The 25,722-nt window shown below is 35.0% G+C and overlaps 5 protein-coding genes across 13 annotated transcripts in view; 4 read left to right on the top strand and 1 right to left on the bottom strand.

Annotated features, from left to right (window-relative positions):
- LOC107675795 (calcium channel flower homolog) overlaps positions 1-3,052 on the bottom strand; it is a 4,282-nt gene extending 1,230 nt beyond the window's left edge. Inside the window, exons 1-2 of one of the 3 annotated variants that reach the window (XM_016470258.1) lie at positions 2,632-3,052; positions 2,298-2,516 (exon numbers count right to left, since the gene is read on the bottom strand). In XM_016470258.1, the coding sequence (XP_016325744.1) occupies positions 2,298-2,406 (109 nt within the window). In that variant the 5' untranslated portion in view covers positions 2,407-2,516; positions 2,632-3,052. Of the gene's footprint in view, positions 1-2,297; positions 2,530-2,631 lie in introns of all 3 variants that reach the window. The other 2 variants (XM_016470260.1, XM_016470259.1) reach the window with 2 other exon arrangements.
- A 1,227-nt stretch (positions 3,053-4,279) lies between these two features.
- LOC107675794 (MOB kinase activator 1B-like) lies at positions 4,280-9,162 on the top strand. Its single transcript, XM_016470257.1, has 6 exons — positions 4,280-4,425; positions 6,363-6,529; positions 7,219-7,312; positions 7,390-7,523; positions 7,625-7,788; positions 8,636-9,162. The coding sequence occupies exons 1-6, from the start codon at positions 4,412-4,414 to the stop codon at positions 8,711-8,713; spliced, it is 651 nt and encodes a 216-aa protein (XP_016325743.1). The 5' UTR covers positions 4,280-4,411; the 3' UTR covers positions 8,714-9,162.
- Positions 9,163-10,670: 1,508 nt separating this feature from the next.
- Positions 10,671-16,171, top strand: LOC107675719 (deoxycytidine kinase). The gene is made up of 7 exons (XM_016470132.1): positions 10,671-10,920; positions 11,427-11,542; positions 14,136-14,329; positions 14,510-14,657; positions 14,742-14,857; positions 15,517-15,616; positions 16,064-16,171. The coding sequence occupies exons 1-7, from the start codon at positions 10,830-10,832 to the stop codon at positions 16,088-16,090; spliced, it is 792 nt and encodes a 263-aa protein (XP_016325618.1). The 5' UTR covers positions 10,671-10,829; the 3' UTR covers positions 16,091-16,171.
- Positions 16,172-16,861: 690 nt separating this feature from the next.
- LOC107675686 (prolyl 3-hydroxylase 2-like) lies at positions 16,862-20,097 on the top strand. Its single transcript, XM_016470105.1, has 5 exons — positions 16,862-16,918; positions 17,233-17,371; positions 17,469-17,559; positions 17,643-17,718; positions 19,921-20,097. The coding sequence occupies exons 2-5, from the start codon at positions 17,251-17,253 to the stop codon at positions 20,095-20,097; spliced, it is 465 nt and encodes a 154-aa protein (XP_016325591.1). The 5' UTR covers positions 16,862-16,918; positions 17,233-17,250.
- LOC107675739 (electrogenic sodium bicarbonate cotransporter 1-like) overlaps positions 19,930-25,722 on the top strand; it is a 52,857-nt gene continuing 47,064 nt past the window's right edge. For 4 of the 7 annotated variants that reach the window (XM_016470156.1, XM_016470152.1, XM_016470154.1 and 1 more), the window contains exon 1: positions 19,931-20,457. In XM_016470156.1, the coding sequence (XP_016325642.1) occupies positions 20,441-20,457 (17 nt within the window). In that variant the 5' untranslated portion in view covers positions 19,931-20,440. Of the gene's footprint in view, positions 20,458-21,134; positions 21,186-25,722 lie in introns of those variants that run through there. The other 3 variants (XM_016470157.1, XM_016470158.1, XM_016470153.1) reach the window with 2 other exon arrangements.

The following is a 25,722-nucleotide window of genomic DNA, read 5'->3' as shown; positions in this document are numbered from 1 at the left end:
ATTAAAATATTATATATATATATATATATATATATATATTACTAATATGATTAAACAATTACAATATAGTGGTTAGGATCAAACTTTACATCCTGTTTTACATATTGATTTTTGCTAAAGATTAATCTCCCGGTCCTAATGGAGGTTTCAGATCAGGACCTGAGCATGTACGTTTATTTAATGGCTGCTTCAGGAACTTGTACACCCACACAGACACACACACACACACACACAAGAGTACTGCTGGTACAACAGTGTGTGTGTGTTCAGATCTAGTGTAAGCTCAATCTTTGTGTCTAATGAATAATACTGAACAGAATATTACAGAAGCGATTAAGTATATCTGCCTGCAGCTAAATCACTCAATATCAGAATACAGCCAGTGACAGACAGGATGTGTTTGCACTGGATAAGCCGTTTCAAACAAAAAAAATAAATAAATAAAATAAAAAAAAAAAAAATATATATATATTTTTTTTTTTTATCTAATATTTATTTATTTTAATATTATTTTTTATTGTACAAAGAAATAATACAAATAAGATTTAAATAAAAAAATTGATTAACATGAATATGTAAATAAATAATAAATCTAACAGTACTATATAGAAAAACAATGTAGAATACGTAAAAGAACGGGGAAAAAAATTAAAACTCAGTAATGTAACTTAACAGAAACTAGATATTGTGCAAATAATATTTTAGATATATTTATAGTATTTATTTTTCACAGTATAAACAAGAAACTAAATAGATGGCTGTTAAATGTTAGGATGAAGATCGTATCTGGGAGTCTAAAGCACCTAAAGGATTGAAAACCCCTGCACTAGAAAGAGAGATATTGTGTTATTCATAACACATGGTGATCCACAACAAAAGCCACAACAGAACAAAAGGATGAGAAAGAAAAGAGCAAGAGATGAGAAAGTTGCAGTTGCTATGACACCTGTGTTACCACTCCAGCATCTCAGAGTGAGTTTACACCTCAAATCTCATCATATTTATCACTACATGATGATTAAATGTGCTTTAATCACTATATATGAACTCATTTCCTGCACTTTAATACATCATACTGAAGAATATTCATATACCAATACATCTGCATGGTACTCCAAGAATACTACGGTATAACCCTGGAAGCATAACTATGGTACTTATTTGTAGGTGTTGATTCTCCATGACAGAATTTCTATGGGTTTTCTATGAGAGTCACTGTCTGAAGGCGTGATTGATTAGACAGGTCTTTGTTGAAAGCAATGATCTGATCGAATGTATTGATTAACAGACTGTGAGACAAAATGATGTGCATATGCTGGTCTATATGATATTGTGATTGATAATAATCAATAATATGGTTCACCTATATTATATCATGCAGGGGTGTTCTGGGGTCTGTGGAAAAGTTTTGAGAAAATCAGTCTAAAAAAATGAAAATAAAAATAAAATAAAACCAAATAAATAAATATACATGTTTGATTAAAATAAATAAATAGATCAAAATAAAAATTGAATATATTTTGATTTAAATAAATGAGTTGGAGTCAATTAAATACATAGATTGAAATGAAAATAATGTATAAATGGATTAAAATAAACAAGTAGATTAAAATAAAAAAATAATATAAAATGTTATTAAAATAAATAAACAGATTAAAATAAAAAAATTATAAAATTTAATTAAAATAAGTTTGATTAAAAAATTATACTTTTATTTAAATAAGTTTGATTAAAATAAATAAATAAATAAAAATAATATATAATTTGATTTAAATAAATAAATACTACATTTAACAGTTCAGCACTTTAGTGAGTAGAAAAATGTAATAAATGTAACAACATTTAATAAATGTAACATATATATATATATATATATATATAATTTTTAATAATGTTTCACACATTTATAATAATTTTTCACAGTATAAATTGAATCTTTATACGTAAGACACTGCCTTTTAAATTGGGGTCCCTCACACATAGCAGATAATATTTGGGGGTCCTTGCATCTAAAATATTGAAAACCCTCTAAGGAAGTGATGTCATTATGAACATCTTGACATCATCTTTGCTTATTTTGATATACTATAGTCAAGGATGTGAAACCACTAGAAGTCCAGCACATGACATGTGACTGTGTTGGGTGTAACAGTATCCTTGTTGGAAAGGTTTCAAATACCAGCACACACGGACACACCTGTCTATCAGCAGCCGCTGCGTGCGGAAACACACAATGCTGATGCAGTTATTCTGCATTAAACAGCCATATGGCCACAATCACAAGTGATGATACTCACATATGCCACCCAAGACACCGGCCAGTTTGCAGATCCAGCGGTACCACCAGGACATGCCATCGTCATCCGTGCCGGTTTTAGTTGGAGCTGCCGCCTCCTCTGAGCTCATTTTCCACCGTTAAATTATTCAGACTCCCGGTGTCTCACTTACAACTCACCGGCAGCTGCAGTACCAGCGGCGGCCTGAGGGCGTCGCTTTTTCCCCGACGAGGACAATGGCTGGAAAGTACAACTGATTGTAATGTCAACCGAATAAACAAATTGCGTAATAAAGTTATCAAACAATCGCCATTCAAAAATATCACTGAAAAAAAAAAAAGATTTTAAAATCGACCTGGATAAAAATAATGCTGAAAGGACACTGGTGTGGCGTTATTTATCTGGTCTTATTATGGTGTTCTAGAGGCAGAAGGCAGCAACACATCAAAATCCAAACCTCTCAGGATCGCTGTCGAATTTCGTCTTCTTGAAAAAATCTCGAGTCAAAACGGGCCGCTGAATCGGTGTCCTCAGAGTAAAATAATCCTCGGCGTAATGTCAGGTTAATTTAGTAGAGCTTTTGCTCCTCTTGTCTTGGAGGTTCCCTGGTCTGCGTTTGCATTGTGGGCGGAGCCAGTAATGCGTCACTGCGCGTATGGCGCGTCAGGAGCATCAAACGCAACAGCATTTGCGCAGTCAGGACTATAGGTTCCATGTGACGTCACTGTGTTTTATCGCCGCAATTTTTGTGTCCGCTGTCCGGTCACAGCTGCGCTACCTGTCTTAAGTATATGGTTACAGCTGTCAGAGAAGGATTAAAGAAGCACTCACAGAAGGATCACAAAAATTACAACATGCCCGGTATATGTTGTGCTGTTGGGTGTAACAACAGTCGTCAGAGAAACCCCGAACTACAATTTTACTCAATCCCAAAGGAGTTAGATCGGCGGAATAAATGGTTGGCATTAATCAGAAGGGACCACTGGCAACCAACATCTAACTCCAGATTGTGCAGTCAGCACTTTGTCTCCGGTAACATTTTTTAGCTCCCTTTTTCAGAAAAACAATTAAAAACACTTAAGCACAACTTTGCCATATAATTAACGTTAGCAGTGACATCATTCAAACATACTATGGGCTTATTTGCATTATGCTAATGTTAACTAAATTAACATTAAATTCAGATTGTGTAGTAAGCTAGCTAACGTTTCTATCATTGACTCAAATGTGTGTGTTTTGAGCTGATGTCGGTTTTAAGTTTACAACCAATCAGGACTTTACATTATTACATTATAACTGTTACACTTGCCGTACCTATGTTAGGATCCTAAAATTGCAATCAAGTCTAAGGCTTACTGAGGAAAATGGTAGTAAAAGCCAAATTACTTGTGTAATCATTGTCAGGTGTGGCATGGGATAATATTAATGTTGAAGTTCTCAGGAAATATATTGACAGTGAGTAGGTATGTGTTTAAAAGTGTTCGACAGCACAACTTTGATACCGTTTTAATACAGTCTAATAATACTTTTAATACCGTCTACTATTACTGCTAAACAAAAACAACTTGCCCCTTTTAGACTTGCACTCTATTTATTTACTAACTGCTTGTTTTCTTTAAAACTAAAAACGAACACTAACAAATTAAAGTAAAAACTGACAAATTAAAGTAAATACATCAAAATATTAAAATAAAATAATATATTATTTGAATTAAAGAAAGAAAGAAATACTACATCTAAGAGTACTATAGTGAGTAGAAACATGTAATAAATGTAACATAATATAAACTATCTATCTATCTATCTATCTATCTATCTATTCGGTTGTATAATGTTATTGTTCTCTGATTCATTAACAAATAAATAAATAAATAAAAGCCCATTCGGAAAAAAAGGCTGACGTCAGCGAATCGAACCATCGCGAGATCTTGTGGTTTAGCTTTAACACAGATCTCCAAAATATATGTCGGCCTTCACCCTGTTTTTACTCAATGTGATGTGGTTTACAGATCTACAGATCATATTCGATTTTCAGCGGCTGTGGGAAGTTTGTTGCCAGGCGTCTCTGCGTTACACGAAGCCGAACCTCGCGCAGGGACCAGCAGCAGAACTCTGAACCGGACAGACAGGAGACCATGAGCTTCTTATTGTGAGTTTGACTCTGTGATTTAGATGAATATTTATAGATAAGTATCAGTTTACTCCTTTAGCTCGTCTTGCTAAAGAGCTGGTTGAGTTTTTGAACCGAGTTGACCTCAGTTCTGCGCGTGCAGTTCGTTAAATGTGTCAGTATTTCAACTTGACAGTTGCGTTAAAATTGGGCATTTTTCACGCAAATGCTTCGGTATCGAGATCAGCCCTACTCTGGCACATTAGCCCCGGTTTCTTGGCTCTCTGATGTGCTGGACTGGAAGGGGGGCAGATCTTATGTAATGCATGTTTGTTTCACACTGTGCTCTTCAAAAAGCGCATTGTGTGTCACTTTGTATCAGAGATCAGAGAGTTGCATGGTGTGTAAAGCCTGTGATGCATCCAAAGTTGGAAAATCTTCTGAATACAGGCTGTATGCTGAGAAGCTGAGCTGTTGATGAAATTGCATGAAATGCAATTGTTAGCAGGCAGTGCAACTGTCATATGAATTACTTTTTAAATGACAAAAATGTTTTTATCTACCCAAAATGATGATTCATTTAGTTTAACAGCATTGCATCATTCTAATCGCATCATTTTGGGAGGGAACAGGGTGTATGTGCTTTCTCTGTAATTACTTTAAAGAACATGTTTGCCTCTTACAAGAGGAAGAGAGTGAGGAAATCTCAAATGCAGAACATCTGATTCTGTAATCTGAAGTCTTGGCAGGAGTTGTTTGTTATGATGCGTCATTCTGAAATTGAATTTACTGATAAGGATGTCTAGAACCATTAGAGAAGTCCGTCATAAGAAAACCAGCCTCCTCAAAACAGCTGAGACTGATTTCATTTGGAAACTATCGTGAAGTGCTTGTGATGGCTCACCGGAAGCATGTGATTTCGGAGAAGTTAAGAACAAACGCAGACATGTGATGTCATTGCCATTGTGATGTTTGTGAAGCTGAATTGAAGTGTGTAATCCTTTGATTGGAACCCGATAAACTACATGTCTGTGTCTTTAGATTTGCTTTGTAAATCAGATGAGAAATATGTAAAAAACAAAAAGTGACATTATAACACACACACACATGCTTATAACAATCCTGATTAGGTGGTATTTCGTATAGACTATTTTGACGTTCTTTAAAGAAATGAAAGAAAATGTACTCACCCTCAGGACATCCAAGATGTAAATGAGTTTTTTCTTCATCAGAACAGATTTGGAGAAATGTAGCATTACATCACTTGCTCACCAGTGGATCCTCTGCAGTGAATGGGTGCCGTCAGAATGAGAGTCCAAACAGCTGATAAAAACATCACAATAATCCACACCACACCACACCAGTCCATCAGTTAATGTCGTTTGCAGCAAAAAAGCTGCTTGTTTGTAAGAAACAAATCCATCATTAAAACATTTTTATCCTCTATCTGTAGTATTGCTTTCCCCACTGAAAAAGTCTTAATCAGGAGAGAAATATGCACTGATCAAGCACAGTTTAAGTGAAAATGGTCCAAAACAGTTCTAAACAAATATGTCGGTGGATTTTGTTGTGAGAGGACAAAAGTCCTCCAGACTTTTACACTGGAGGAAGTGTTTTTATGAATTATGGACTTTTACTTTGGGACAGAAACAACAGTTTAAAGTTAAACCGCCTCGATGGATTTGTTTTGTACAAACACTCAGCTTTTCTCTTCACAAGACATTCACTGATGGACTGGAGTGGATTATTGTGATGTTTTTATCAGCTGTTTGGACTCTCATTCTGACGGCACCCATTCACTGCAGAGGATCCATTGGTGAGCAAGTGATGTAATGCTACATTTCTCCAAATCTGTTCTGATGAAGAAACGAACTCATCGACATCTTGTATGGCCTGAGGGTTAGCAAAGTTTTGGCAAATTTTCATTTCTGGGTGAACTTTCCCTTTAAGTGCATTTTCTGTTCCATCTCCTCCAGTGGGAATCGTTCGTCTAAGACGTTTAAGCCGAAGAAGAATATTCCCGAAGGTTCTCATCAGTATGAGCTGCTCAAACATGCTGAAGCCACGCTGGGCAGTGGGAACCTGCGGATGGCCGTCATGCTTCCTGACGGAGAAGATCTGAATGAATGGGTGGCTGTCAACAGTAAGAACCAAGAGTGACATCATATTTATTAATTATCCCCACACACACACACACACACCCACAAACTGATTCATTTGTTCTGTTTCTAGTGTGTTTTGTTATTGCAGATGGTTTTCTTGTTTCTCTCTATGTGTTCAATTGCTTTTCTCATTACCTTCTTAACAACTTTGACCCTTGACCTATTGATGACACCAAACCGGACCCATCCTGTCCTGACAGATCACCCAGTCATTCCCAAGAGACCCTGTGTCCATTGCAAAATTACTAACACACCTCCCCCAACATGCACACACATCCAGCAGGATCCAATAGTTTGAGACTTCTAGTGAAATTGCTGCTGTTTTGTGTTCCTTTGCAATTTATAAAATTTGTCAAGAAAAATGAGGATAATCATCATTGTGGAAAGTTTTAAAAATGAATACGGCTTTCACGATTGTCTTAGTATCTCATTTGTCTTTCTAATGACATCAGCACCGGAACCGACAGGAACAAAACCTAATGATCATGTGCTCCAGCATGATTTGAGATGGTTCATGAGCATCTTGTGTGTCAGTGGAAGCAAGCACATCTGACTGCCTGTGCCAATACCAATTAATAATCAAACAAAAAAGATGGAAAACAAACTAGAACTTCTGATTATGCACAAAATAATAATGAAGTTAAATGTTTCTGTTTGGTTGTTTCTGCAGCGGTGGATTTCTTTAACCAGATTAACATGCTGTACGGCACCATCACGGATTTCTGCTCGGAGGACAGCTGTCCGCTCATGTCTGCAGGACCAAAGTGAGTGTGTTTGGACAGTGAGGAATGAATGATCGTGTCTCTCTTTGTCTCTGTATTACTCATCTCTTTCCCTTTAGATACGAGTATCACTGGGCAGATGGGACCAACATTAAGAAGCCTATAAAGTGCTCGGCTCCCAAGTACATTGATTATCTGATGACGTGGGTTCAAGACCAGCTGGATGACGAGACCCTGTTTCCTTCTAAAATAGGTACCTGCTGCAGAGATATTTTAGTTTCATTGAGATACTAATAAAAATAGTTTTTTGTGGTTTATATATATATATTAACCTCATCCGTCTCACCTGTCCAGGTGTTCCCTTCCCCAAGAACTTCATGTCTGTGGCCAAGACCATCCTGAAGCGTTTGTTCAGAGTTTATGCTCATATATATCATCAACACTTTGACGCGGTCATGCAGCTTCAGGAGGAAGCTCACCTCAACACGTCTTTCAAACACTTCATCTTCTTTGTGCAGGTGCTGTCACTGCTTTATTCTTATTATGAACGTCTTTAAAAGCGCCTGCACAAGCAATAAACCACAAGAGGTATTTCAGAGTCCCTAAAACATGGCCTAAAAGTGGCTTACAGCTTTTATTATATGGCAGCAATAGCAATCTGATAAAAGATAGCAATTAATAATCAAAATAACTAATTTATTAGTCTAAATGTAGGCTTCTTACAGTTGTCAAGCAACTTGCTGCATTTAATATAGAATTCAAATGATATGGGGTCAGCAGTTTGTGTATATTGTCTGTAAAAATGCTTTTGTGATGGTCATAAATTTGTGTTTTAGCTGTTGCATTGCTCATCTAACTATATTGAAATTAACTCTTAATTGAAACAATTTTTTTGGGAAGAAATTAATACTCAATTATTCATGATGGATGCATTAAATTGATCAAAAGGGACAGTAAAGACATTTATATTGTTACAAAAGATTTCTTTAAATAAATGCCGTTTTCCCCAAAAATATTAAGCAATATTAAGCATAACTGTTTTCAACATTGATAATAATCAGAAATGTTTCTTGAGCCGCAAATCAGCATATTAGAATGATTTCTGAAGATCATGTGACACTGAAGACTGGAGTAATGATGCTGAAAATTCAGCTTTGATCACAGGAATACATTTTTAATACATTTTACAATATATTCAAATAAAAAAACGGTTATTTTAGATTGTATCAATCTTGATATTTGATCAAATAAATGGAGCCTTGGAGACTTCTTTCAAAAACAATAAAAATTCTTACCAATTCTTAACTTATGAACTGTATTCTTGAATTTTCAATTAATTCAACAAATTATTTTGTACATTTTTAGGAGTTTAACTTGATCGACCGTAAGGAGCTGGCGCCTCTTCAAGAGCTCATTGAGAAACTCACAACAAAAGACAGATAAACTGAGACAAGGAGGGGAAAAGAAGTTAACAATGAAGAAACCGTGATCTTGCTCTCTCTTCTGACTCTCCCTTCTATCTTTTGCTTTGTACTGATGATTTTAACCCCACAGCATTGCTAGGTGAACCGTAGTGAAGTAAAGGAACAGCACAATACTAATATTTCTAAATGGATCAAACCTGATTTTTGGCATTTGATGACAAAATGTTGCCTGATGAAATGGTTACATATGATTTCAAGTCCTTCACATTATTGGTTTAGTTCGGTCACTGAAAGGGAGGGATTTTGTCCTATGAGGATTGAACTTAGTACAGACTACAGTGATCCGGTATGGTGCCTGTGTTAGCAGTGAATAGGTGATTCGCTTTCTTTGACTAGTGTGAATGTTAAAGCAGCACTATGTAACTTTTGGCGCTCTAGCGGTTAATAAACAGAATAAACTCCGCAGCGGTGACGACCTGACCAGGCTAAAATAGTCCAAATATAAGCACTTATTATAAGTGTACCGTAGTGACTCGGAATAAAATAAAAACGCGGTTTGGAAGATAAATTCATGATGTACTCGCTCATTATATACATTTAGCAAATTATGAACACAAAAAGTTACATAGTGCTGCTTTAAAGGACGTTTGATTCTTCAATGCTGTAATGCTGACAGCAAAAAGATGGAGTTAAATAGCTTAAGTCAGTTTTCCTATGCAATAATGATCTTGTTATTTGTCTTCACTAATGTTACTGGACAATATTGTTTCTTCACAATATATTTCATATTTAATATCGGTCACTATGAAGTATTTGAGCCAGGTTTTGAATAATAAATATGACATGTTGGACCCAGATGGCTGATGGGAAGTGTTGGTCTTGAGTTTATATCTTCTGCCATGCGTCCTCAAGAGACAAAAAGAGATGTATGGTAACAGCTCAGAGTCTCTGGTAAGATATTTGTTTTGCTCGAGCCACAGCTAGTTTGTCATAAAGCATTGAATTCGTGCAACTGGGTTGCCAAACTTTTCTTAAATATTTAAACCTGTTGAATTATTAAAGCATTTCAGTTGTACCCATTCGAAATATACTTACTCATACAGTTCTTAAAATATTCAGTATCTTTATTGTTTGGTTGTATTGGTTGTTAAGGTTAGAAATATTCAGCATTCGGTTCTGAAGTAAATGATTGTGGGCTTTTCTTCTCTACCTCCATTTTAACTTTTTTTTCCATATCCGTTTTATTAACATTTTGAAGTTATTCATGTTGTTTCACGAATGTAATAGTTTTACTTCTAATGGTTTGGACTATGCCATAGTGTAAAACAGTGCCAACCGCTGATTACACTCTAAAAAATGCTGGGTTGAATACAACCTGGTGCTGGGTAAAATAGGGACAAACCCAGCAATTGGGCTGTTTTGACCCAGCGGTTGGGTTAAATGTTTAACCCAACCTTCTGGGTAGTAACCCAACCGCTGGGTCAAAACATCCCAATTGCTGGGTTTGTCCATATTTTACCCAGCACTGGGTTGTATATAACCCAGCATTGTTTTAGAGTACAGGATATGTCTTTTTGTTTTTATTGTTTTTGCCATTTCTCTCTTTCTCACTGTCTTTGAAATATAAAATAGCTATTTCAGTCTAATGTTTCCAAAATCCAAATACGTTTTAACCAGTTTGTGCATTATTTGTGTTAGGGGTCAAGAAAGGTCACTGAATAGCAAGATGTTTTTTTGGGGGGGAATACATTAGTCTTGGCTTTAGTGTTGATGTGAGTTTATGTGCCTTTCAAAGAATCAAACATATAGGGTTTATTACTCAATAAAAAGAAATACGACCTCAATATCACTCAGTTTGGAAATAAAGCATTAATCAAGCAGGTTTGCAAGGCACTATTCTTTGTAAAGCTGCTTTTGTTTTACAGCCATTCGTTCTCATTAATTTTTAAAGTAATAATAATGAAGTGTTGTGTGTGTAAAGCACATGAGGCTTGAGAGCAGCTGTTTCCGGTGGGAGGAGCTTGACGTTTAAGCGCCAGAATTTAAGAATTTAATGTCCCGCCTGTTTCTCTGCTAACTGACTGTAACTGTACCGAGTGTTATTGTACATTTCTGCAATATTGCATGAAGATAAAATGTCTCCCACTGCCAAACGAGCCTGTCCCAGTCCTCTGAACGACAGCCTGGAGAAAAGACTGAAACGCATCTCCATTGAAGGAAACATTGGTAAATCATTCGTTGTTTTTTGTCAGTAGTGTAAGCTTATTTCATTGCTGGACATAACCATTGAACGCTACAAATCCAGCTTTTATGAGGTTAACATTGCTTTTCACAGAGATTTATGCTAATACGATAACTGTTCTTACTTTTATGAAGAAAATAAATATTTATTGATATATATATATACATATCCTGTTTCGATACGACCTTGACGTTGACGAACATTTCCTGTTATGATTCATGATTTTTGTTTTTATTATTTTATTTTGAAAATATTTGTTTTAATGCATATTTTGCATATTAAAAACTTGCATTTTGCTTTTTAAAATCTAAAAATAGTGTCAGAAAATAGCGGAAGTTGGCTTGTCGATAGTCGTAAAACATCTCGTATCCTGCTTAACGGCTTTTTCCTGCATTTTCTGAGAGGTTTTTTTGACTGTTGCTGAAGAAATTTCTATCGTTTATTCTTGTGATATTTATTAACGTGTTTAAATATGATTTTCCTGGTCTAGCCGCAGGTAAATCCACTTTTGTTCGCCTGCTGGATGAACATGATCGAGAATGGGAGGTAGTACCGGAACCCATCGCTAGATGGTGCAATGTACAAACTCACCACAGCGAGCATGAGGTACAGTCAACATAACCAGTATACACATTTTATATTGTAATATAAAAAAATATATAATTCTTTGCGACCTCCCAAAATGTATTAAATAATTAATTAACTTATAAAATCTGTATGGATGTCTTATTGGAGAACAAAATGTCAAACCAAGTGACGTTTATTTTAAAGAAAGTTAGCACAGACACCCTTTTCAAGCACTTTTCTGTTAAAAGTAATTCCCAGCATGGCTCATTTCTGAGTGCAGATGGCACTTGCTTTGATGTTTTGTTATCTACACTGACATTCAGACACAAGTATCAATATTTTTGTGGTCACTGTACGCTACATGTTTGTCTGAGTATGATAAGCAGGCCTGTAATCCAGCGCTGGCTCTGGCAAACACTGTCGTCCCCCGGGAATCAGCAGATGGTTTAGTCCTTAACAGCTGAGCACTCCACCAAAACAGAGAAATACACTGTTCACACACTTACTACTGAGAAATACACTGTTAGATCAATTAAACCTTAATTGGAGTTCATGTTTCCTGCAGGAGAGGCCTTGTCTCGCTTTTAAATGTGTCAAGAGGCTGGTCTTTATGACTCATGGTGGACATGAAAGGCATTTGACCCATTACTGAAGTCTCAATTAAACCTATATTAGCACATTCGTTTTCACATTCTGGTTGTAAAACAGTGTGGAACATGTTTATACTGTGTAGTTTAATATGAAATGTTCTGAGAAAAAGCATTATTTATTTGCAGATGCAACTTGGTTTGATATTTTGTATCTAATGCAATGAAATTCGGCTATTAAATGGACAGAAAATATGATAAATGTGTATATGCAATCACTCAATGACAGAGATCGAGAGAGTGGGTTTTTAGATGTGCAATAGTGTGGATATAATTAAAATATCTGATTATGGTCACTTCAGTTGAACATACTGTAAGAATACACTCTAAAAAATGCTGGGTCAAAACAACCCAATTGCTGGGTTTGTCCCTATTGTACCCAGCACTGGGTTGTGTTTAACCCAGCATTGTTTAGAGTGTAATATCAGACAGATGTGAAGTATTTGTAAAGCTTTTTTGTCACTGAAATGAGGATATATTTTCCCTGAACTGTAACATAATGAGGGTAGATTAGATATGTAAATACATGATGCACACGATTTCCTGATATTGTTCTAGTTTACATGAATAAAAATATCACTGATGGTATTTTTGCTGTACATAAAGCAAATAAAACCCTTCTCAACATTTTATGTATCTGTATGTTTTATATTTATATATTATATCTGGCTCTGGCAAACACTGTCGTCCCCCGGGAATCAGCAGATGGTTTAGTCCTTAACAGCTGAGCACTCCACCAAAACAGAGAAATACACTGTTCACACACTTACTACTGAGAAATACACTGTTAGATCAATTAAACCTTAATTGGAGTTCATGTTTCCTGCAGGAGAGGCCTTGTCTCGCTTTTAAATGTGTCAAGAGGCTGGTCTTTATGACTCATGGTGGACATGAAAGGCATTTGACCCATTACTGAAGTCTCAATTAAACCTATATTAGCACATTCGTTTTCTAAATGTCACTGTCCCCTTGCTTTCTGTGAAGCAGACTAATCACACTTTAACAGATGATTTATAATGTCTATATCTGTAATGTGTCTTTATATTAAGAGTTTATCAGTCCTTGCATTGTGCAAACTATTGCATCGGTGTTATTTTAGATTTTTTTTAGGGATGCTATTATAGTTTTTATTAATATTTTAAATAATTCTTTATTTTTATATTTTTTTATTGTTTTTAATGATCATGCATTTTTTTTAATGTCTATATAGTTTTAAATATTTTTTTCATTTTAGTTTTAGTACATCAAGTTAAATTAAGTGAAAATAAGAAATGTTGCCTCAGCAGCTAACTGAAATAAAATAATAAAGTTTTTTTTTTATATGTATTTTTTAAAATTTATTTCAAGTAACAATTTTTTAAAATGGTTTTTAATAGCTAACTATAATAACCCTGTATTGCTTTTAACATAGGTTTAAAATTGGGATGTGTAAATTAACCATGTTGATCAATATTGGATATTTAGTCTTTTAAAATGTAACAATATATAATATTATATGATTTATGTATATAAATCTATACATATATAAGATGTAGGTATATATAGACCATTAATAATTAGAATATAAAATAAACATACAAAAAATAACAATAAAATTAATTGATCAATATTTGTATATATTTAACAGCCATATTATATATATATATATACATACATACAGTCGTGGCCAAAAGTATTTTGTGGTACATTTTGTACAAGTACATTTTGTGTTTTGCTAAATTTACAGCTTAAGCTGTTATAGTGTTTATTCACATTGTTTCTAGATTGTTACTGCCAATACATGTAGAAAAAATGTGAATGAACACCACAACGGTTTAAGTAGCAAATTTTGCAAAACACAAAATTTGTGTCACTGCCAATACTTTTGGCCACAACTGTATATAAATATATATATAATTATCTTATGAATTTCTGTGTGGAATTGACATACAAAGATTTGATGCCTAACAAATGTAGACCAATATAACGTGTATGTATACGTTCAGGAATTGACAACCTCTCAGAAGAGTGGAGGAAATGTGCTGCAGATGATGTACGAGAAGCCCGATCGCTGGGCCTACACCTTCCAGAGTTACGCCTGCATGAGCCGCATCCGCTCGCAGATCAGATCCACCAACGGAAAACTGCGAGAGGCCGAGAATCCAGTGCAGTTCTTCGAACGATCCGTGTACAGCGACAGGTAGACTGCACCTGGTATTAATATCCGTTATCAAACAGGACATGCATCTGAAATGCATCTCCTCCTTTCATTGATGAAGGGTCTGTGATTGTTATACAACCGTCATTATGTCACAAAGTCAAATAAATAGAAATATCAACTAATCGGCTTACTTTAATCACTTTGATTGGTGTGTTGCAGGTACATCTTTGCCTCTAACCTCTATGAAAGTGAGTGTGTGAATGAAACCGAGTGGGCGATCTATCAGGACTGGCACAGCTGGCTGCATAAGCAGTTTGGGAAGCACATTGAGCTGGACGGCATCATTTACCTGCGGGCAAAACCAGAAGTATGAACGCAAACCCAGATGGGGCCTTTAAAGTGATTCTGCTGTGCTGTGAAAAAGAGTAAACAAGGCCATTTTGTGTTACAGAGGTGTTTGGAGCGATTGTATTTAAGAGGAAGAGACGAGGAACAGGGAATTCCACTGGAATATCTGGAGAAACTCCACTATAAACATGAGAGCTGGCTACAGCACAGGACTATGAGGTAACACACGCACTACATAACACCAGCTATTATAATATCTTCACTCATGGAAGTACCAAAGTATCACTATGTTTGACATCCTTATAAAAAAAAGTTGTTTTAAATTATTATACATTTATTTTATTTTATTTATTAATAAATATGATGATAAATATATTTATATGTAATATATTTACTTTTTTAAGAATGTAAAATGTAGCACGATCATACAAAAATAAATTATTTAAAACAAAAACTATATATATACACGCAGATATAAAAAATAAAAGTTTAGTTTAACGTGAAGAAACTGTGACAGAAATATATTACTATTGTGCATTCTTAAGACTCAGTGTAACAACAATACTACTACTACTAATAATAAATATTTATAAAACTTGATTTTTTAAAGGAATAATCACATTTGTTTTATTTTTAATTTTAACAGCAAACTGTTGTGCAGCACTGTCTGCCAAAAAAATAAAAGGGTTTAATTTTCATTTGATTAGGATAAATTATATTAATGTTTTATGCCTTCATCTGCTTACCAGAAAAACATTTTATTGGGTCCTATTGTTGTTTTAAAAAAAAAGGACCTAAAAAAAAAAAAAAAAGGATTTAAATTCATTAATTATTAAAAATAAATGAATTATACACCCTGTGCGTGTGTGTGTGTGCAGTATGGAGTTTGAGTATCTGAATGAAGTGCCGGTTCTTACCCTGGATGTCAATGACGATTTTAAAGATGACAAGATCAAGTGTGCTGATATGATCGAGAAGGTATGACACACACAGTAGAAAAAAAAGTGAATTCTGTTGTTTTTTACTTGCCCTCATTATGTTTGCTAGTTCTTGGAATGACATGAGGGTGAGTAAATGATGAATTTACATTTTTTCGTTAAGTTAATCTAGCATATCACCCAGAGCATGTGTTGAGTGAACATTTGAACGATGTTTGTCAAATGTGGCGGAACTAAAGTTGCATCTTATGATGAGGGTGCAATACAGGGACCATTATATACTCTAGAAATTGCATATTATACATGGTTTATACTCTAGACACACACAGGTTGTAGTTTCATACATATTATACCCACTGTGGAACACACACCCTTTCTTTGCATGCACATGGATGCTTTACACAGTGCAGTAATAAATGTACTAAAGTGAAATATGAGGACAGTTTCAGTTTAAAAGTTGATTTAATATTTTTTTTGTCTTCCCCAGGTGAAAGAATTTCTGAGCACCCTGTGATTACGATGAGAAAAGGTGCATGTTGGACAGAATAATTTAACATTGTTTTTTTTGTTTTTTTAAACCATGAACTTTTGTGTGAAACAGCAAAATATGAAAGTAGTGTCCATTTAGTGCTTATCAATGTTTTTTTGTAATTTAAGTTTGTTTACTTCTGATGAATTAAATAAAAAAAATTATAATTTTAAAGAACAAATATAAGTCTTCTGCTCACCAAGGCACCATTTATTTGATCAAAACACAGTAAATACAGTAAAATCAGTAATATTGTGAAATATTATTACAATTTAAAATAACTTTTCTATTTGAATATATTGTAAAATTTAATTTATTCCTGTGATCAAAGCTGAATTTTCAGCATCATTACTCCAGTCTTCAGTGTCACATGATCTTCAGAAATCATTCTAAAATGGTAATGTGCTGCTCAAGAAGCATTTCATAGTATTCACTGTTGAAAACAGCTGTGCTGCTTCATATTTTTGTGGAAACTGACATTTTTCAGGATTTTTTGATGAGTATGAAGTTCAAAAGAACAGTTTTTTTTTCGATAGAAATCATTTGTAACATTATAAATGCCTTTACTGTCACTTTTGATCAATTTAATGCATCCTTGCTGAAAAAAAAAAATATATATTGATTTTTTTTTTTTTTTTTTAAATCTTACTGACCCCAAACCTCTGAACAGCAGTATGTGTTTGGAAAAAAAAAAAGAAGCCAAACAAACACTTAAAAATAAAGGTTCTTTATTGGCATCTGTGGTTCCATGAAGAATATTTAACATCCATGGAGTCTTTCTGTTCTGCATAAGATTCTTTATAGTCAAAAAAGGTCCTTTAAATTTTGTTAATGTTCTTCACACTTAGAAAAAAAAGTTTGGTTTTTTTTAGAACTGTTCACTGAAAGTTTCTTTGGGTAACCAAAATTGTTCTTCTATGGCATTGCTGTGAAAACAGCCTTTTGGAACCTTTATTTGTTAAAATTAATAAGAAAAAAATGATTTATGCTTGCTTGAGGTATTAGGCTAATTTAGATTTTGAAGACTTTGTATTGCACATACAAAAGTGATACTCTTTGTTCTTTGACTTTCTTACAGGTACATTGTATAATTCATCTGTTTAATTTTTTTCTCATATCTTGTCCAGGAGGGTCTGGTTCCCTTGATGAGTGCACGATTGTTTTCTGATCTCAGTGAGAAGATTCGTAAGGTTCTGGAATCCTACTTTGGTCTGGAATCACCCCTATATATCTCCAGCTCAAACCTGATCTGCCGATCTGCCATCGGTAAACTGACTTTTCCGTCAGTCCGTATTATTTTTGCATCTTGAACACAGACCTATTTAGTTCTTAAGCAAGCATGTGTTGGTCTCTTTCATACCAGAGAAACAGGAAGAGCGCACAGACTGTCTGCTTATCTCAGAGCTCAACAGCTGTATCAAAGAGGTGTCAGCATACAGCGATCAAGGCTACAGGTTTGCTGCTTGAGGAACCAGTGAAGCATCATGGTTATTAAGTTTATAGTGTTTTCACTAATGCATTCTGTTTTGCTTTGTAGTGCCATTTTGTACCTCAATGACGACTTTGAAGGGGGAGATTTTATCTTCACTGAATCGGATGCCAAAAGCGTCTCTGTAAGATTTGTAAATGTTTCACATTATTTTTATTCAAACTAGTGAGCTGTGTAGAGGAGTAACTAAGTAAAATCAGTGACGCTATTTTCATGACTTGGAATCTTTATCTGTCATTGGGAAGTCTGATTCATTTTAGCAAATCAGTTTGTTCAAACAGTTCATTTCAATTAATCAATTAAACTAATTCAATTTCTAACTAAATAAATACTGTTGTTTATCACTGTGTTTTTGTTTCCTGTATGTAGAGTCAACTTTAATTAATCTAGTGTAAATTAACTGCAGTGTAGTTTGAAAAACTAGTTTCAAAGTAGCTTCATTTTAGACTTGGTCTGTGTCCATGTGGCAGCATGTTCTACTAATTGTGTTGTTAAAATGTGTTGTTGTGGCATGGATTTTCTAAAATGGACAAAGCTGAATTTTCAGCATCATTACTCCAGTCTTCAGTGTCACATGATCTTCAGAAATCATTCTAAAATGGTAATGTGCTGCTCAAGAAGCATTTCATAGTATTCACTGTTGAAAACAGCTGTGCTGCTTCATATTTTTGTGGAAACTGACATTTTTCAGGATTTTTTGATGAGTATGAAGTTCAAAAGAACAGTTTTTTTTTCGATAGAAATCATTTGTAACATTATAAATGCCTTTACTGTCACTTTTGATCAATTTAATGCATCCTTGCTGAAAAAAAAATATATATATTGATTTTTTTTTTTTTTTTTAAATCTTACTGACCCCAACTTTTGAACAGTAGTGTATATATATGCAACAATTGTGCTTTAATCAAAGCATTCTTTGTGTGGCTTTAAAGGAATAGTTTACCCAAAATCAGCTGAATCATCATTTACTTTCCCTCATGTCTTTTCAAGCCCGTATGCTGGAGCTGCATGAGGGCGAGTGAACACTTGAGAGTTTTTGGGAAAGCTGTTCCTGTAAATGAGCGCAGGTGTGTGCTGCTGATATTCCTGAACGGCCAGTTGGTGGCGTAGTTCTACAGCGCTTTAGAAACAATACAAGAAACTTGTGCTATTCCTTGAATTTTAAGTCATCATTTCATGTCGTAAATGATGTTTCATGAGGTATTCACAACCATTACTCGGGAGTTTTAAGTACATAACTTTTTCATTAAATATGTGAAACTTGAACTGGATGACATTCCTGGAGTTTTTCTAAATGATTTGGAACATTCTACTAAATGTTGAATAAGTCTACACTACCGAATAATTGTATGTCTGCAATTATCAGGTGCTCAAGGATCATATTTATCTTTAAGGGTTTCAATGTAAATGTAATCAAAGCATTCAAGGAAAAGTCATGGTATTTCTGATAGATAGATAGATAGAATGTATGTTATTGATTTAATTTACATACTTAAATTCATATTACTAAGTATTAAAGATTGATTGAAGTCATGTTACATACATAACTTTTTCATTAAATATGTGAAACTTGAACTGGATGACATTCCTGGAGTTTTTCTAAATGATTTGGAACATTCTACTAAATGTTGAATAAGTCTACAGTACCGAATAATTGTATGTCTGCAATTATCAGGTGCTCAAGAATCATGTTTACCTTTAAGGGTTTCAATGTAAATGTAATCAAAGCATTCAAGGAAAAGTCATGGTATTTCTGAGACAGATAGATAGAATGTATGTTATTGATTTAATTTACATACTTAAAGTCATATTACTAAGTATTAAAGATTGATTGAGTCATGTTACACAGAAATAAAACTTTTATGACACTTTTATAACTTATGACACTTTCATGCTTCACCTCATCGAAATGTATCTTTATGATTATATATATACGTGTATATATATATATAGAATGTACAGCGCTCTCTTCCACCTTCGATACCACGACTGAGGTGCCCTTGAGCAAGGCACTGAACCCCCAACTGCTCCCCGGGCGCCGCAGCATAAATGGCTGCCCACTGCTCCGGGTGTGTGTTCACGGTGTGTGTGTGTTCACTGCTGTGTGTGTGCACTTTGGATGGGATAAATGCAGAGCACTAATTCCTAGTATGGGTCACCATACTTGGCTACATGTCACTTCACTAATAATATTCGTTATGTATGTATTTATGTAAACAGGCTATATAGGCCTATTGCTTGCTAAAGTCATGTTACACTGCATAAAAAATAACTTTTATGGCACGTAAGCGTGTTTAATTGAATGTGTATGCTGTTTATATTGCAGAGAGGCCGCGTGTTTCCTAACTCTGAACTGCAGTATTTTTCAGATGGTTTCGGACTGTCCACTCGTGTGTTCAGTGTTTCGGTGCGGATGCAGGTATTCACTGTTGCATCTCACATGCTGACCTCGTGTCTCATCCTCCCACTGCTGCGTCACGCTGGAGGAGGGCGAGATCTTTAAATATGGAACAAGACTCAAGTCGAGCGCGACGCGGGCAGGTTTACGCGCAACGTGGAGCGTTTTCTGACGGGACGGAGAGAGTTCGTGAGCCTGTTGCGTTATGACTGCTGGAGTGACTGAATGTACCGTAGTTAGACGCAGCAGCGAATTATCTCTGGCTCCAGATAAACAGAAGTGAGTCTCTGTATGTGCTCCTGCTTTTACGCATCCAGACACGCTGAACTTGGAGCGAATTCGCACTTGCGCATATTTTGGAAGTGTTTCTGAAGCCCGGACGCACTTTAATTCAGCGGAGGAGAAGAAAGCGTCTCCGGGAGAAGAGGACGCGCACGGCACGGTCAACATGAGCGACAAAAACAAGTGAGTACTTTTATTTGCATGTTATCTTCCCAGTCGAGATCGGTTGTGTCTCCATAAGTGGGTCGAGAACAGCCCTCCCACCCTGAATCTGTCCTGCTTCTTCACCAAAAAGTAAAGGTGTAACAGTATCCTTCAGGACAGAGCAACAGATCTGCTCCGAGTCTGTGCGGTCAGGGCTTCAAGTTTCAGGGACGGAGGTTATTATCTATTAAAGACATTAAACTGGGCTTTTGCATACGTTTGACAGCTCATGAACATCCTTAATGTTCAAACTTCATAATGGTTTCTTGCACTCTAATAGGTTCTAACAAGAACCACAAATGATAACTCTTCAAAAATAAAGATCATCTGGTTCCATGAAGAACTTTTAACATCCATGGAACCTTTCCATTGCACTAAAAGTTTTTAGAGTGGGAAAAATGGGTTCTTTAGATGTTCTTTTAGGAACCGTTTTCTGAAAATTTCTTTGGGGAACATGAAATGTTTCTTTTATGGTTCTCTTTTGGATTCTTTATTTTTAAAAGTGTAGGAGAGCAATTTGAGGTTCTACAGAGAACTTTTTGTTCTTCAGTTTTTTAAAACATCTGTGAATTTGGTGCTTCAGAAACCAATATGTTGAGCTGAAAAGCTGTTCTTGATCAACAAGAAGAACCAAAAGTGTTTAATTCCATAGCGTCTCCGGGAGAAGAGGACGCGCACGGCACGGTCAACATGAGCGACAAAAACAAGTGAGTACTTTTATTTGCATGCAATCTTCCCAGTCGAGATCGGTTGTGTTTCCATGAGTGGATTGAGAACAGCCCTCCCACCCTGCATCTGTCCTGCTTCTTCACCAAAAAGTAAAGGTGTAACAGTATCCTTCAGGACAGAGCAACAGATCTGCTCCGAGTCTGTGCGGTCAGGGCTTCAAGTTTCAGGGACGGAGGTTATTATCTATTAAAGACATTAAACTGGGCTTTTGCATACGTTTGACAGCTCATGAACATCCTTAATGTTCAAACTTCATAATGGTTTCTTGCACTCTAATAGGTTCTAACAAGAACCACAAATGATAACTCTTCAAAAATAAAGATCATCTGGTTCCATGAAGAACTTTTAACATCCATGGAACCTTTCCATTGCACTAAAAGTTTTTAGAGTGGGAAAAATGGGTTCTTTAGATGTTCTTTTAGGAACCGTTTTCTGAAAATTTCTTTGGGGAACATGAAATGTTTCTTTTATGGTTCTCTTTTGGATTCTTTATTTTTAAAAGTGTAGGAGAGCAATTTGAGGTTCTACAGAGAACTTTTTGTTCTTCAGTTTTTTAAAACATCTGTGAATTTGGTGCTTCAGAAACCAATATGTTGAGCTGAAAAGCTGTTCTTGATCAACAAGAAGAACCAAAAGTGTTTAATTCCATCAGAGAACCTGTTTAGTTTTCATGGTCACCTTTTATTCTCTACTTATTTACAAACCATATGAACTTGGTGCTTCAGAACCCCGAAAACAGTATGCTGAACCTTAGAGAGCCAGAAACTCTTCTTTATCAGCAACAAGAACCAAAAGTGTTTAATTCCATCAGAGAACCTGTTCAGGTTCCACAACCATTTTATTCGCTACTTCTTTAGAAAGACATCCATGTATTGATAATTTAGAGCCCAGAAATTAATATTCTGATCTGAACAACTCTAGATAATCAAAAACCATTTTGACTGAGAACAAGAACCTGCAATGAAACATCAAGAGCTCTTTGGCTCTCTGAAGAATCATACATTGTAGGAGAGTCATTTGAGGCTCTACAGAGAAACCGTGTGTGTAATTATTGCTTCAGATCCCAGAAACCAATATGCTGAACCTTAACGAGCCAAAAATTGTTCTTGATCAGCAACACAAATCAAAACTGTTTGTTTAATTCCATCAAAAATCTTTTTTAGGTTTCACAATCACTTTTTATTCTCTGCTTCTTTAGAAAAGCATCTGTGTATTGCCAATTTAGAGCTCAGAAATCAATATGCTGATCTGAAAAACCAACAAAGGCTCTCCAAAGAACCAGTTCAAGAAATCTAGATAACCAAGAGCTATTTTGCTTAAGAACAAAAACATACAATGGAACATCAAGAGCTTTTTGGCTCTCAGATAACTTTTTATTCTTCAGTTCTTTAAAACATCTGTGAACTTGGCGCTTCAGAGCCCAGAAACCAATAGGCTGAACCTTAGAGAGCCAAAAACTGTTCTTGATCAACAACACGAACCAAAACTGTTTAATTCCATCAGAGAACCTGTTTGGGTCACTTTTTTCATTAACTACATTATTAGAAAAATATGTATTTTAGAACCCAAAGGCTCCCCAAAGAATGATGTAGTAACTCAAGAGCCTTAGAAACCCAAGAACCAAAACTGGTTCTTGACTGAAGAACACAAACCTGCAATGAAACATCAAGAGCTTTTTGACACTCTGAAAAATCAAACCATTCCTGAACCAGAACATTTTAATAATCTAAAGAACCCTTTGTCCATTTGAAAGGTTCCATGGATGTTAAAGGTTCTTCATGGAAAAAAGATGCCAATAAAGAACCTTTATTTTTAAAAGTGTATAGCAAGTGAATGGTTCTTTGCTGAACCCAAGAACCACCTTTTTTTTAACTGAATGAAATATCTCATTGGGGTCTCTAGAGGCCATTAGTAGGGGGTTCCACCACCGACTCATGATGTATGATGCAGTTCACTCTTTTCATTCTAATGTTACTGCCAAGTCGTGCTGCTTTAAGTCGCCCTCTTTACAGGTTCCCTAAAGCCGCGGCTTGATCGGTCAACGTAATCTTTTTCCAAGAAGCTCCTGTCAAAACCAATTAGCTCCTTAGTGTCCAGAAGCAATGCGTGTGTTGCTTAGTGTTCCAGAAACCGGTGGCTGGATATAATGCAGGGGATTCGATCTCCTTTTAGTTCAGTGCAGCATGTGCTGTCATAATAAAAGAGCCAGCTGCCTGCAGGGATCAGATTTTTGACCAATAGGGCTCTTCAGATGTGAGTGGATGGATCATGTGATGTCTGCTTTCTTATGCAGTGCTAAGGACATTTAGATTTTTACGCTTTAATAAGCACTAATGTTTATTACTGGTAAATTAACCCTCACTAACAGTACTGTGATGGTAGTTAATGTATGGTACTGGATGATTGCCATATTCATATAATATGGTATTTAAATGGTGAATACTACAGTATAACCATGGTGTCATGCCCACAAAAATGGCAATACCATGGTACTTAGATATCTGCAAACAAGTACTTCAAAAATACCATTTTCCTTTGTACACGTACCATGGAACTACCATGTTTTTGGACATTTAGACCATAGTTGTACCAGTACAATGATATATTTCAAAGTACTGTAGTAATACCATGGGATAACATTTTTTATGTATACTATGGTATTGGTATGGTACTCAAACAATATCATGGTATTATCTAAAAATCTGGTATTATCATGGTACGTTTAAAAAAAACACAACAATTACTGCTACTTTGAAGATTACCGTGGTATAACCATGTCTAAACGGTTTTTATTCATATTTTTATACCATTATATTTATGAATACTTTAAATTAGCTTTTTTATCATTTCATTTTAATTTGAGTAATTTTATGTGTTTGTCATTTTATTCGTTTTTGTTTTAATTTTCTTTATTTCAGTTTTATTAATATTAGTACTTCAACTTATTTATTCAACTTCGTTATTATTATTATAATTATTCAATTTTAACTGTTACTCAATTTTTTTTAGTGTGTTTTTCATGTAATATTTCTTTTTCTTTTTTTTTATTACCAAAAAATAGTTTTTACTAGTTTTAGTTTTAGTTCCCAAGGCAACATTTTATTTATTTTTTACTTTTGCCAATTATTTATTTATTTATTTTAGTTTTAAGTAACAGTAACAACACTTAGTTGCCAAGGCAATATTAACATTTTTATTGAAGTTTAAGTTTTCAACTAATAATTATATTTTCTTTTCATTTTAATTACCAAAAACTATTTTCACTAGTTTTAGTTTTAGTTAGTGATAACAACACTTAGTTCTGTTTTTTTTCTGTAATTTTTAACTTTTTAAAATGTTTCATCTGATATTTATTTATTTTGCCTTTATTTTCATTACCAAACATTTTTTACTTGTGTTAGTTTTAGTTAAAGATAACAGCACTGCTAAAAATCCACGATGACACCATGGTACTTAAAAGTAGTGCAATACTGAATCTTTCACTATCTAAAGCTGTCAAACGATCCCACCACACCTGGAAGAACTATAAATAGCAAGGATTTCTTAAGAAAAATGTGTAAATGTTCCTCATTCCTATTCTGGACACACACAGGCTTAACTGTCTTTGTGTGCGAGAGCGTTGCATAAGCGATCACTCTCACCTGTTGAGCTATGTGACTGCTCTTTCCCCTTCCATTGACTATCTGAAGCACACAGACAGCACACAGCTTCCTGCTGTTTAGTGTCACCTGTGCAGGTATTGTGAAAGGAACTTTCATAGGAAGATAAGTGGAAAATGCAGAGTCACAGTGGAATGTCCTCAGTAGACTCTGCCCTCAGATATGCTCTCCATGACTCCTGATATCTCTTTTCTTCTCCTTGAGACTGAGGTCATCTGTGAGTGATGGACAGGAGCGACCCTGAGCCTGCTGGGATACAATAGCGATATGCTGTGTTCTGAAATAGGAAGATTTATGTATCAGACTGGATCTACTGTACGTGAACATGAAGTTATAGAGGTTTTGATTAAGACCTGCTGGTTTCACACGTCTATGGTGATAAATTCATGATTTAAAATGACTCTCTAATCTATACTTTCTTAAATCATGTACTTATTGTGTGTAATTCATCAGTGCATGTAGGAAAAAAGAAGTTTAATAATGTAACAACTTGCTTTGAAACTGCTTTAATTTTTAGATGATGTCATCTAGGCCAAGTAGGCGGGGAAAATGGTTAACCAGTAGCAAAATAGCTATTTAAACATTGTTTTAGGCTGATGTTGTAAGTAATGCAGCCTTTATCTAGCAACCAGTTGAAGCTGCCTTTTTTTTTTTTTTTTTTTTAGCATTATTTATAATATATTATTATAGTATTTAATAATGGTTTTGTTGAATGATGAATAATTAGCTTTTATTTTTATATTTTCAGTTTTTATTTTAATTTTAGTGCAAGTTTTAGTGTAAGTTTTGGTTATTTTATGTGATTTGTCTTTATATATATATATATATATATATATATATATTTTTTTTTTTTTAA

The sequence above is a fragment of the Sinocyclocheilus anshuiensis genome, unplaced genomic scaffold, assembly GCF_001515605.1.
Source record: "Sinocyclocheilus anshuiensis isolate Anshui unplaced genomic scaffold, SAMN03320099.WGS_v1.1 scaffold708, whole genome shotgun sequence".
In the NCBI taxonomy this organism is placed as follows: domain Eukaryota; kingdom Metazoa; phylum Chordata; class Actinopteri; order Cypriniformes; family Cyprinidae; genus Sinocyclocheilus; species Sinocyclocheilus anshuiensis.
This window is presented reverse-complemented; position numbering and strand designations above follow the sequence as displayed.

Bases quoted from the DNA above. Each gene is read 5' to 3' on its own strand.
- LOC107675794 (XM_016470257.1), top strand. The intron at 7,313-7,389 runs GTGAGTGTGTTT...CTTTCCCTTTAG, and splicing joins CTCATGTCTGCAGGACCAAA to ATACGAGTATCACTGGGCAG. The intron at 7,789-8,635 runs GTGCTGTCACTG...GTACATTTTTAG, and splicing joins ACTTCATCTTCTTTGTGCAG to GAGTTTAACTTGATCGACCG.
- LOC107675719 (XM_016470132.1), top strand. From the start codon at position 10,830: ATGTCTCCCACTGCCAAACGAGCCTGTCCCAGTCCTCTGAACGACAGC. The intron at 11,543-14,135 runs GTACAGTCAACA...GTATACGTTCAG, and splicing joins CTCACCACAGCGAGCATGAG to GAATTGACAACCTCTCAGAA. The intron at 14,330-14,509 runs GTAGACTGCACC...GGTGTGTTGCAG, and splicing joins CGATCCGTGTACAGCGACAG to GTACATCTTTGCCTCTAACC.
- LOC107675686 (XM_016470105.1), top strand. From the start codon at position 17,251: ATGAGTGCACGATTGTTTTCTGATCTCAGTGAGAAGATTCGTAAGGTT. The intron at 17,372-17,468 runs GTAAACTGACTT...CTTTCATACCAG, and splicing joins GATCTGCCGATCTGCCATCG to AGAAACAGGAAGAGCGCACA. The intron at 17,560-17,642 runs GTTTGCTGCTTG...TTTGCTTTGTAG, and splicing joins TACAGCGATCAAGGCTACAG to TGCCATTTTGTACCTCAATG.